This window comes from Pinus tabuliformis, chromosome 9 (assembly GCF_031772625.1).
Source record: "Pinus tabuliformis cultivar Carrire ecotype Pingquan chromosome 9, CPIR1, whole genome shotgun sequence".
Lineage (NCBI taxonomy): Eukaryota > Viridiplantae > Streptophyta > Pinopsida > Pinales > Pinaceae > Pinus > Pinus tabuliformis.
The window spans coordinates 1973026803-1973039604 of record NC_142307.1 but is presented as its reverse complement, the minus strand read 5'-3'; the positions used below and the strand labels follow the sequence as shown (position 1 = coordinate 1973039604).

The 12802-nt window shown below is 35.3% G+C and overlaps 1 protein-coding gene across 4 annotated transcripts in view; it reads left to right on the top strand.

Annotated features, from left to right (window-relative positions):
* LOC149156912 (elongation factor P (EF-P) family protein) overlaps positions 1-12802 on the top strand; it is a 340259-nt gene that overhangs the window by 125211 nt on the left and 202246 nt on the right. For all 4 annotated transcript variants that reach the window (XM_089438784.1, XM_089438782.1, XM_089438785.1 and 1 more), the window contains 2 exons: positions 9280-9346; positions 9550-9617. In XM_089438784.1, the coding sequence (XP_089294910.1) occupies positions 9280-9346; positions 9550-9617 (135 nt within the window). The remainder of the gene's footprint in view (positions 1-9279; positions 9347-9549; positions 9618-12802) is intronic.

Here is a 12802-nt window from a genome sequence, read left to right as displayed (position 1 = left end):
TGATTTTGAGCTGCAACAGTGGCAGAGCTGTTAATACGCAGAGGGTTCTGAGCATCAAACATTTTTCTTCTCTGTTAATACGCACAGGGTTTTTCTGCTTGTTCAAAACGTTTTGACCTTTTCACTGTTTTGTCCATTATGCCGTGTATAGTCTCCATTTGACTGCTGAATAGGACCGTTTATACTGTGTTGTTTTTATTATTTGCATTCACCTTTGAAGCCATCCTTCTATTCTGTCAAAAAAAATGCATTTAGCAACCAGCAAAATATTTCTGAGAGGAGCAGAGGATTTGTTCTCAATTGCTTGACTGTTTTCAAATCTTATTGGCTAATTGTCGGTTCTTTTGACCAGTCTCACCTTATCGTTTCATTGATATGCCGTGACTGCTGTATATATTGTTTGTTTTGATTTCCACATTGGTTGCATAAATCTTACAGCTGCTTGCATCATTTAATCACAGGTTTGTCTTCATGCCGGTTGTGGCTGTCTTTGCCTTGCCAATGCGTGATTCATTTGAAGCCGTCGTTCAATCCATACCATGGCTGTCCTTCTGCATACCAACTCACACTACCGTGACTTATCTGTTGACTATCATATATACCATCGTATTTCAATGCATTACCACCGGCTTACCATAATAACCGTATTATCATAAGGTTTGGTATAATAACCTTGCACCATCACATCGTATTTTCATAAAGTTTGCTATGATAATATCGTATTACCATTTCATGCATTATGATATATTTAATACATTAATCATTCCTATTTTGTATTTTCTTGAAATATATTTCATAATGTGCACATCCCTTATGTTTTACAATATCTCTTTAATTTTAAAATGACCATTTTGGTCATATTTAAAATTATTTCCCATAATACTAATGTTTTATTTGTGGTGCAGGTTTTAACTTATTAAATCCTCACTTTCATCACTTTTGCTTTATGAAAGATACTTAGGGTTAGGGTTATGAAATGAACATGGAATGATAGTTAAATGGGTAGGATAATGAATATGGAAATGAATATAATGAATAGGAATGTGGTTAATGGAGGAAAGGATAATGGATATGAATTATAATGAATGGAATGTAAATATAAGATTAGGTCTAAGATAATGGGTGATGTAATGAATATATGCATTCAGGTATTAACTCAATTTTAACAAAGTCTAAAAATTTCTACAAAAAGTTGAATTTACAAGAGCAAGAGAACTTACTATACTTGTACTTCCCTGATAGTATTGGATGAATGCTGCTCTTCTTTAACAATATTGGATGAAATTGTCTTGTTCGAATATCGTAGATAGATAGAAACATAGAGCTTATTTCTGCCTTCTATTCTAGCATCCTTCATTGATTCTGGTCCATTGATTGTTGATGTCGTTCAGGTCCCTCTGCAATTGATTCATAATAACTCAGGTCCCTTCTGTCATGTACATTTTTATGCAATATATACATGTGTGTTTGCTAACATTTCAGGTCCCTCTGCAATTGATTTGAAAAATATTTCAGGTCCCAACTGCCAACAATACAAGTTCTGTCGTCAATTTAGCTGCACAACTAAGTTTCTTATTGCGAATCTTCCCCCCTTGCTGATGGGAAGACTTGTCCTCAAGTCTTGTTTATTTTGGAGGATGATTCCTGAAAACTCAAATTGAAGAAATGATAAAACAAAATAGAGAATTCATATTGGCCAAGCTGGTTGGTTTTCCAAGATGAATTCGAGTTTGTATTGTGCCGCTTTCATGGATTTTCACAACCAAACTCCTTTATTATTTTTGATCTTTTTCTATTTTTTTTTTTTTTTCTTTTTCTAGATGGAGGTGGGGTGTAATGGAGTAGGGAATTTTGAAAAGCTTATGAAAATAGGTTATATTGAAGTAGTAAATGGATAGATAATAAGTCTGGACTTCAACATGCATGGTCGTGGAGCTTAACATACAATATGGATGATGAACAATATGAATTCAAATCATGAACAAATGATGATGATCAAATCATGAACAATATGAATTCAATATGAAAGGCTTCTTCGGAGATTGATGTGACTTGACATGGTACTGAACTTGACTGCTTCTTCTAATGATTAGCGTCATGTCTTTTTGCCTTGATCTCGATCATGTTGTAGGGTTTATTGGTGTTGTTGGTCAACATTAAAGAGCAAGCTTCAAGAGTTTGAGTTTCATTGAATGAACTCAACATCAGGTGTATCTTCACTTTTCTTTGACTTGAACATTTGTATTCATATTCTAAAATATGAATTTGATTTGGAAAATTACTTTATCCATGGAGTTCACTCCTTCATTCTTCCTATGACCTGCAAAAACATAGCACTTGCCTGCAATACAACATTAGATGATGGAGGAAGAGAGGTGTACAGTCTCTCTTCTTCCAATAAACATGTAAATCATTACAAGCATTGCTTAAAAAACAAGTCCAAATATGATAGACAAACATAATGCATTTATTTACCCCTTGGAGGAATGGTGGCCAGCCTAAACCTCCTAGTGGTATTTTGCTTACAAAATATTTGTTTGATATCCTATTAGAGTGATTCCAAAGCCAAGTTGAAGTGAGTTCATATGGCTACCTCTAGTATAAACAGGTTTTCAAAATGGTTTAAAATGATATGGTAAAAATCATAAGGAGTGCCATGTTTGATAGAGCTGCTTGTTAATTTTTAACTAGGCCAACAATCATTGTTTGAAGTGTAACTTCTTTGATAAAGATCAAATCAATGTAATTCCACTTGGAGATTAAAGTAGATTCATTTTTGTATTTCCAGTAGAAACAGGTTTTAAAAATTCTTAGGTTTGATATCACAAAATTGGTGATGAACAAGCCTAGGAGGCAAAGTTTTACTATATTGTTTTGAAGACATGTAGTCACTAAATGTGGCATAACATTTTCATTTCACTTCCAAATGGGATGATTCAAATTGTGTCTTAAACTAGACTTGAATATATATCTCCCATATAAACAGGTTTTGAAAAGAAGATGATTTGGTATTTCAAATATGCCAATGAACAGTCAAGACCTAGAATTGTCACCATGCAGATTTTTCGACAAGCAGTTAGTATTTCAAGAATAACTTTTTCATATAATACCTGATTGAAGTGATTCAAATTGATTTGGAAACTAGATTCAAAGGGCTATCTTCCCTATGAATTTCAGATAAAAATGTTTCCATTAGACACTTCAGATATAGGCTGTACTAACTCTGTCCTCAACATTTCACTTGAGACCTAGTTTTGATTTTGATCACATTTTTATTTGTGATATAAATTGAAAACTTCAAAATGGATTCCAAAACTAGATTTCAAGAGATATGTAAAATAAACCATGATTTCAAAATGATCCTATATGACTACCCAAAATAGGCTTTCTCTTACTGCATTTTGCCATGTAGTCCTTTCAAATGAATATTGAACCGTGATTTGAAGAAATTGTTTGAAACAAATTTATTATGGAAGTCTTATTGTGAATTCATTCTACTTGTTTATTTATTCTATGTTATCCTATTCTATTTTAGAAAACTAATTCATTCTCTCAAGTATAAGAGAATTTCCAGTGCATCCATTTTCGTAACAAGATCATAAGTAAACTCATATCCAAATTTGAAAAATATACTTTAATGAAATTTTGGACATGAAAATTTATTTGATCATAAGGACTTGATGAGAAAGAATGTTGAGGAATGGAGTAGTGTTGTAGCCTATTCTTTAACATCATATTTTAGATCTTGTTGTTGAAAATGGATTTTGTAGTTATTTTTTTTTGATTTTATGTTTTTGTTGGGGGGTTTTGTTGTGGAAACCTAATTTTAGGATCTCTATTTCTAGGCATAAAGAAACATAACTAAGAGAATTGTATCTTAACTAAATTTTTAGTGTTTTTATTTATCTTCTATTTGACTATGCTGATAATTACCTTCCCGGCAACGGTGCCAAAATGTTGAGCAAATTTATTGACTAAATTAAACACAAGTATTTAATTATCAATCCGGGTTTGTAAAACTTGGAGACAAATCCATTGTATATGGACATCAGATATAATCAAGTTTAGAAGATAAGGTTTGGAGATTTAAAGAAGTACATATTACAAATATAAACCTATTTTAACAATTTCTAATTCATTTGTGTAATATATAAGAGAAGAGGCTCCTAACTTAGGAGAACCAGGTTGTCCTTCCCTACAATACTACTTTCATGAAGATGAATCTAAGAGCACTAATTAACAATGGTTTATGATCCCGAAGATGTAAAAAGAAGAGCTCCTAACTAAGAGGTCCAAATTGTCCTTCTTCACAATCCTACTATATCACAATCACCATTGCTTCAAACCATAAATGCAGAAATAACTTCAAATAAGAAATGGAGAATGAAATTCAGTTTTAGTTCAAGATCAAATAGAAGGAGAATTTAACTTAGATTCTTGTGTGTCCCTTCATATGTAGATTAGAATTAAACCAATATTCATTCAGCAATCATCACACATCTAAATACATTTGAAACAAAAACTAGTCTATGAAAACTACAAAAATTGAACCAAGAAGTGTACTTAGCTTGGTGTGGGGGACCTCCACCCTTGCCTTGCACACTTGAAGAAATCTCAGCTACAGCAACTTTAGTAAATCAACCAAGCATGAACAACAAATTGGAATGAAACAAGTTCTTCAAATTAGCTCCCAACTCAAAGTATACAACAGTGACATACAAATTCCATTTCCATTACAAAAGCCATCAAAGTCTTGGCTTTAAATAGAGGTTTAATGAAACAAACTGATCTATATTATCTCTAACACTCATATCTACTCATATCCACCTATCTAAGTCGAACTCATCCAATTCATCCCAAGAAATATGGTCAATCCCATAAAATCTCAAAACTGCCCTATTTATTAGGGATTTTCTGGTGACTAGTCATGTTTGACCAGCCTTGACCGGGCCTAATAAATCTTGTTCTGGCCGAACCAAGTGGAGTTAGCTTAGTCCTAGTTCCCAAGCTGTCCATCCATGCATCAAACTCGAGCCCAAGTGTCCTGCAAACATGTCATCCACATAGCTATTATGGGAATTTCTGATTCAGTCCAAAATTGCACTTGAAACTCAATTTTCATAAAAACTTCTAGAAATTGCAAAACTAAAATTAAACACCTGAATATGCATAAAATACATCAAAATGAGATGGATGTGATGGAAAATGGATGGAAAATATAAGGATTAAGTAGGTTTCCCTAAGTAAAAATAGACCAAAACTGAGGGCCAACAATGTCTTTGTCACCCACTTTGGGGGACCTTTTTTAGATGGTCCAGGCTGCTCCGTTGATTTAGTTGGGACTGAATCAAGATTGAGTCTCCCAATTCTATCAATTACATCACTTAAAGCATCATCCGCTGTTGGAGTTTCATGTGGGGGAGAGTGTTCTTCAGAAGAAGATTCCACATGTTGATCTAGTATAGGAATCCCCCCTTCAAGATGTGGAATTTGATTATCAAATTCTTGAAATGATTTTGTTTTGGCGAATCTATCCAAGCGATTAAGTTGCCGCTCAACAATATTGTCAGTTTTGGATGATTCAAGAAAAATTACATCTCTAGATACAACAAACTTCTTATATTTCTTCATCATAGAGACGGTATTCTTTGGAGGTGTTTGAATATCCCAGGAAGATACACTTACGACTTCTAGCAGCAAGTTTGTTTCTATGTACGTTTGGTATCAAAGCATAACATGTGGAACCAAAGACCCTGAGATGCTTTACCGAAGGAACATGTCCATACCACATTTCATATGGAGTTTTCTTTCTTATAGCATTAGATGGACATCTATTCTTTATATATGCAGCACATAGAACAACATCAGCCCAAAACATTATCTTTACATTTTTGAAGAAGAGCATGGATCGTACCATATTTAAGATTGTCCTATTCATTCTTTTAGCTACACCATTCTGTTGGGGATTATAAGGCATAGTTGTTTGATGTTTGATCCCATGTTGGCGAAGATAGTTTTCAAATTCATTTGATGTGTATTCTTTTCCATTATCAATAGACCGAATATGAGATTGTGCATCATTTTCAATCCATTTATGAAAATTCTTGAATGTTTGAAAGGCATCAGATTTGTTCTTCAATAAATAAACCCAACACATTCTGGTGTAGTCATCAATAAATGTCATGATATATTTATTTCCATTTGCAGAAGGAACAGTCATTGGACCACATAAATCTGAATGAATAAGTTCAAGTTTCTTATGTGCTCTTGAATGTGAATCATGAAAAGACTGTTTGCTATGCTTTCCTAGAATGCAAGCATCACATTGCTTAAGTTTTCTAGGAATTGTAGGCAAACCAGCAACACCATTTTTCTTCAACAAGCGGAGACTGTCATAGTTCAAATGTCCAAGTGTAGCTTTTTCATGATGAGCATTGTATGAGAAATGTTGTGCATGAGCAGAGGTTCCTTGAAGTTTGAGAAGCCTTTCTTCTTCTATTCCCCTCATGACAAGTGAGTGGTCAGATGCTTTTCTTACCTCAAGCTTGCCATCAAACATATGAATGGAGTGACCTTGCTGGTGGATGTGGACCAAGGACAGCAAGTTTCTCTTGAGCTGTGGGAGATATAGAACATGATCCAGAAGAAAGTTTGGAAGACTAGGCAGTTTAAGCCTGATTGTGCCAAGTCCTGATGCCTTGATTTTTGATTGATCTGCAAAGTACACTGCTCCATCAACATTGTCAGTGAAATCTTCAAAAAAATCTTTTCTATGAGTCATGTGGCAGGTTGCTCCTGAATCAAGCAACCAATAATTTTTCCAAGAATCAAGTGAAGCATTAAATAGATCTTCATTTACTCCAATGTTACATTGTGCCACAACATAGTGAGCGGATTCGGGTGCTTTACCTTTGTCTGTATCATCAGTTTTACCTTTCTGTTGGTTTCTTTTCTGCTCAATTTTGTCCCATGGTAGCTTGCATGTAGAGGCATCATGTGATCCATTTCTTTTGCAGCGAATGCAGTGCAAATCTGCCTTTTCTCCTTGAGAATGTCTGCCCCCCCTGCCTCTGAAATATCTTCTCTTCCTCTTCGTCCACCTCTTCCTCTTGTAGAATCTTGAGCAGGATGCTTTTCTTTATGAGCAAGGCACACAACCTCTTCAGAAGATTCAAGGGCTATCTTGTTTCCAAAAGCTTTCTCTCTTTCAGCAAACTTTTTCACAAGAGAGTCAAAGGTTATATCTTTGAGATTTCCATTTGCTTGTAATGACTCAAGATAATTGGAGTAAGTAGGATAAAGTGCCTTGAGAAAAGCAATAAGAGGAATATCCAATTCAACCTTAGTGGATTTGATATCATGCATTATAGATTTTACTTCAGATGCAAGAGTAAGAGGATCATTATTTTGCAGTTGAAGAGTGAAGAGTTTAATCATGAGTTGGACAACTTCAAGTGCAGAATGTGAGTCATAGAGTTCTTTCAGCTTTTGTAAGGCTTCAAAGGTAGTTGAATATGACGAAATATGGCGACTCACCTCTTCATTTACAGATGTTGCGATTAATGCATAAGCTTTGCTGTTCTTGTTTTCCCAAATGACGAGCTCTTTGTCTGAGGTAGGCTGTACTGGGTCATTGTCTCCTTCTCTGACACACACTCCTTTCCACAACTCATTGAAAATGAGGGTGTGCTTTATCATCCGGGACCATTCAGGATAGTTCTCCTTGCAAGTGAGAACTATTCCCACCATTGATATGATTGAATGCATTCTGTAAAAAATTATTTCTGCTGATAGAAAAAATATTTCTGCTAGCAAGAAAAAATCTGTGTACTGTAAAAAAATACTTCTGCTAGCAAAGAGCAAAACTATATTTTATCCATATAGAATATCACCATTTGTATTTTCAACCTTATTTCATACAATACATCAAGCATCCATGCCCTTGACAAGAAGGAACTGCTCATGGCACCATTATCAATATATGGTATTCCTTAAATCCAGAATGACTAATAAAATAAGGAAAATCTTGAGGAAAATTGTTTCTGCTCAAACACCTTCACAGTCTTAACATCTACCACACAAAAATAAACTATTACTCCTTTAACCTTCTGCGCTGATACAATCATAAAAACTGTGGTGAAAATTACGGAAATATGGCCAAAGCAAAGCGTGTATCCCGTCCATATCCACGCATAGCCATGCTGTCTCCCCAAATATTCACGCGCAGGAGCGGCAGAACATATGGAAGCTTTCGGGCAAATAATAACTGTAACAACGTTCAACGGAATGGTGTTTTCATTGAAAGACTATATGCGTATTAATAATCACTGTAACAACGTTCAACGGAATGGTGTTTTCATTGAAAAAATATATGCGTATTAATAATCACTGTAACAACGTTCAACAAAAAAATATATGCGTATTAATAATCCAGCGTTCGCATCTAATCTCATTAATCTCATATATCCAGCGTTCGCATCTCCACAATACCCAGCTTCTCCACCAGACTCCAAACGGGACCATGCTCACCGCAGCTCCTCCATGTGACAGATGTGTTGGTTGATATTGCAAACCGTACAGATGTGCATGAAAAGCCAAAACAAAGCAACTTGAAAGGAAATCAAAACCCAAGCGATGTCAATGGAAAGCCAAACCCAAGCAATGTGATTGAAACGCAAAGTATGAAAGTAATGTCAGACAATGAGAGCGCAGGTATGGCAGACATAATGCAGGTAATGTCAGATAGAGAGCGCAGGTATGGCAGACAGAATGCAGGTAATGTCAGATAGAGAGCGTAGGTAATCAATCATTGAATTATATGGAGAGCATAGGAGCAGACTAGGAGTTACAAAGACATAAAGGCTGAAAAAGGAGCTGGCTCTGATACCATGTCAGGCCAGGCAGTAACTCCATGAAGCAAAAACTGATTCGTATTATCTATTCCATCAGGTAGGTCTGTTATATACATGAGGGAGAAACTGTTCAATTCATCTCCCGATGACTGTTCACATTTCTTATTTATTTATTTACATATATTTACCCAATCACAAGGATTAGATGTCAACATTTTCTTTTGGTGACAATGTTCTTTTTTGTTCTTAAATGATTGCAAAAACTTAACATTTATTTATACTAACTAGCATGTATCACCTTGAGGAATAAACATCTTTAGATGAGTATAATGTTCAGGTTGTTTCTATGCTCTAGAATTTCCATGATAGGCTTTGTTGTCATATAACGATTCTATGATTGTATTTAGTTGTTAACTTTGGCATGCAGGAGTTCATGTTGAAGACAAGTCTTTTCATTATTTGTACGAGGATGGTGATATCATATTTGTAATGGAGTAAGTAGAAGAAAAAGTGGTGTGATTTGTTATTGAATATTTATTTCTTGCTTTAGTATGGAGATGACTTAGCAATCTCTCTAAGTCGTACCCTTTTGGTCTAGGCGACATACTTTTCTTTTCTTTCATTAGCATTTCTTAATGGAAGTTTAACTCTTCCTCTATATTGCTAACAACAATCTTTGCTATTTGCCACTTCATAGCCCTAAAACTTTTGAGCAAGTAGAGCTTCCAAAGGAGATTTTTGGCAAACGAGCTGCATATTTGGCAGGTATGTTAATAATTGCAAAGTCTTCGCAGTTTTTCTTAGCACGACTTTCATATGTGATGCTAAGTTATCGCTAGTATTCTTCCATCTATGCAAATAATATTTCTTATTTAATTTCTATTGTTTCTAAGTAGATTGTGAATTGAGTTGGAAACATGAAAATAAATTTTCACATTTGAAAAGCTAACTCTTTTGTGGTGGTTATACGTCTAACATTGAATTAGGTAAAGTTGCTTGGTATCCTCCTCTCACTTTCCACATGCTCGACATGCCCCATTCTTCTTTTGGTTCTTTGCATTGTCCTGTTTGGCATCTTTGTCTATGTGAGTGGTTCTTATTTGACCTAAAGCTTGTTTTTCTCTGTGTGGGATGTTTTGTTTGAAGTAGGCTTGAATTCTGATTTCTTGATCCATGTAGAATTGTTGCTTCCTCCCTATTATGTAGCAGTCATGTATGTGGTTTTCCCTTCTTTCCTATATAATGGGAAGCCTTTTTGTTATGTCCCTGTTGCTGAGCAACTGCTTCCATTGTAGGATCAATGTGTCTTTCCTCCTTTTTAAGTCTTCCTAGCAGATCTTCGTGGGTATTCTTTTGCTATTCATTCCTGCCACTCTTTATCTGTATAGTATTAGTTTCCTTATTGCCTTGCATTCTATTGGGTACAAACCCATTTCCACCAAAAGTATCTCACAGGGTGTGTGTACCTTTAATCTAAGAAAGTTTATTATCGTGTGTTCTTGTAACCTTTCAATCTGATTCTATCAATATCTAGATGTGCTTGGTCCCCATAGCTCATACCCTTATAGAAGGCTATTACTATTAATAAGAAACTAAAGACAATTGGGCTAAGGTTACATCATTACAATGCTTAATGGCAGATTTTGGCAAGGTTAGACCTTTAATTCATTTTTGTGTGAATATTATTAATTATTTACCTTAAAGTTGATTACATATTAACAATCCAAATTGAATGTTCAAAGTCCATGTTAGTGTGTATCATGTTCCATAAATAGTCCTAGTTAAAATATAAGTTAATGCTAAACTAATGCCTTTTCAAAAGGATCATGTCATTCTAGAAAAGCTTATTGTAGAGGGCTCTAATGCCATCTTTTCTTTGTATACACATCATTGTTTTGAGACTCAACAGAGACTAACCAATGTTGTCAAGTTGGCTTGAAAAGAGTATTAAACACCAAACTCACCAAGACTTGGCCAAAACTTGACCAAAATCGCCCAAGTCTATGATTATTATTTTTTTGCACAAATTTCCTGCAATTAGAATTTTTTCATTTTTTTTATTATTTTTTTGCACAAATTTCCTGTATTTAGAATTTTTTCATTTTTTTGCCAAGCTTTGCTGAGCCTTGAGTTGAGTTTGATGTGTTGTCAAGTTTTAGTGAGTCCCAAGCTGGCTGAGATTTTGTCAAGCTTGAGTTTGACAAGATTGATACATATACATCAATTTCAATGTAGGAGCTAATTTACATAGTTGGGGATTTTTTTAACACTTTTTGTGTTAGTATAATTAATATTTATGGACATCTTTAGTTATTATTATTATTATCCAATTTTAAGGTCACAGCCAAGCCAGACACCAAATTGGTGTATGAGATCCCCTTGTTTGTGGGACAAGGGACCCACCTCTTCGCAGAGATTTGACTGCTAAGTCTACGAAGGCATACCTACTCTAACCCTCCTCTGGTTTTGAATTTGTGAGCTCTTAGGAGGAAACACATGCCCTTAACCATTAGGCCCACTCAAGAGCTTTTACTTTACGTAAATAAAAGTACATTATAGTACTCTAGTATAATGAATAAATTCATGGGAACTCATCATGCAACTTCTTTGCCTTTACGCTTGTATAAATGTAAGAAGACCTATCTAAGTTTAATGAACAAATATACAAGGGTTCTCTCTCCCAATTGTATGGTTTTCTTACTCTCCTCTTCTAGTTTTATTTTCTAATATGGTATCGGAACCAAGGAGTGGAGAAATCAAGGCTCAAAATGGGTGAAGGCCTTGTTACCATTCAAACTAGTAGGGTGTCTAAGGTCCTGGCAACCCACTATGATTGGCACACAGGATGAGGGTCCACTATCAATTTGGCTCAAATCCTCTCTCTTTAAGCCCAACTTCCTTTGGAAAGGCTATGGTAGGATTCTCGTTTGATACCTCACCCAACCAAATAAAGACTTGTGCCTTAAATGGGGTCTATGGATGAGGTAGAAGAGTTAATTGTTGGTTGCCCCACTGGTTTCTGTATAAAATCTACAGAAAATAACTTACAACCAGCAAGATATAACACTCAAATATACAAGATATATCAAAATGAGTAGTCTAACGTTATTTTTGTGATTGTAGCTTTGGGTAGAGGGGTTTCAAAGTTATTTTTCTTGCTGTCCTATGACTGCAGATTGTAAAATATGTAATAAAACATAAAGACAACAGCAAACTGCCTTGGAAATGGCCACCGAAACAGTTTCTTGACACTCTAGATTAATGATCTAGGGATGGATAGCCTAGGATATGTTAAATAGACTGTATAAGATCTCTCTAGAGCCCATAACCAGCAACAATATACAACTTGCAAGTTCCAACAAACTAGAATTTTTTCTTGTGAGATTAAGGGATCAAATGCCACTAGGTATCATGCCCAAAAGATTTCCAGCAAGGAATTTTTATCTATAGTAGCTGGAAATTGTTTTCTCAGAGTCTAGAAATGAAAGATAAGAAAAGCATATTTAATATAGAGCCTGTTACCGACCAAGATTGGTTAATGATATAGGAGAATTTTTTCTCCTATTCTTCTACATCCAGATGGCCAACGAGCAGCCCTTGACAACCAACACTAGCCGATGACGTGCTCCTATTCATCTTCGCCATCTGCATCAGTCATATGTCTCTCACCCATCTCGCAAGAGCACATGAATGAAGGTGGGCTTTTTGTCAAAAGGTACTTTATTCATTTTGCAATCAGGTGCTTATGCTTGTTTGTACTTTGGGCTTCTGATATGGATTATGGGGTGACCTGGAGGAAGGAGTGGTTTTGACTGTAATCTTGTTCCCTCACCTTAAATGGGGGGTTAATCTTCAAACCTAGTCCAGTGGGACCTCCCCTAATGACCCAATGGATATAGGAGGGGCATTACTTGGGAAGCCCTGATTGAGATAGCGTGTTCCATCTATCT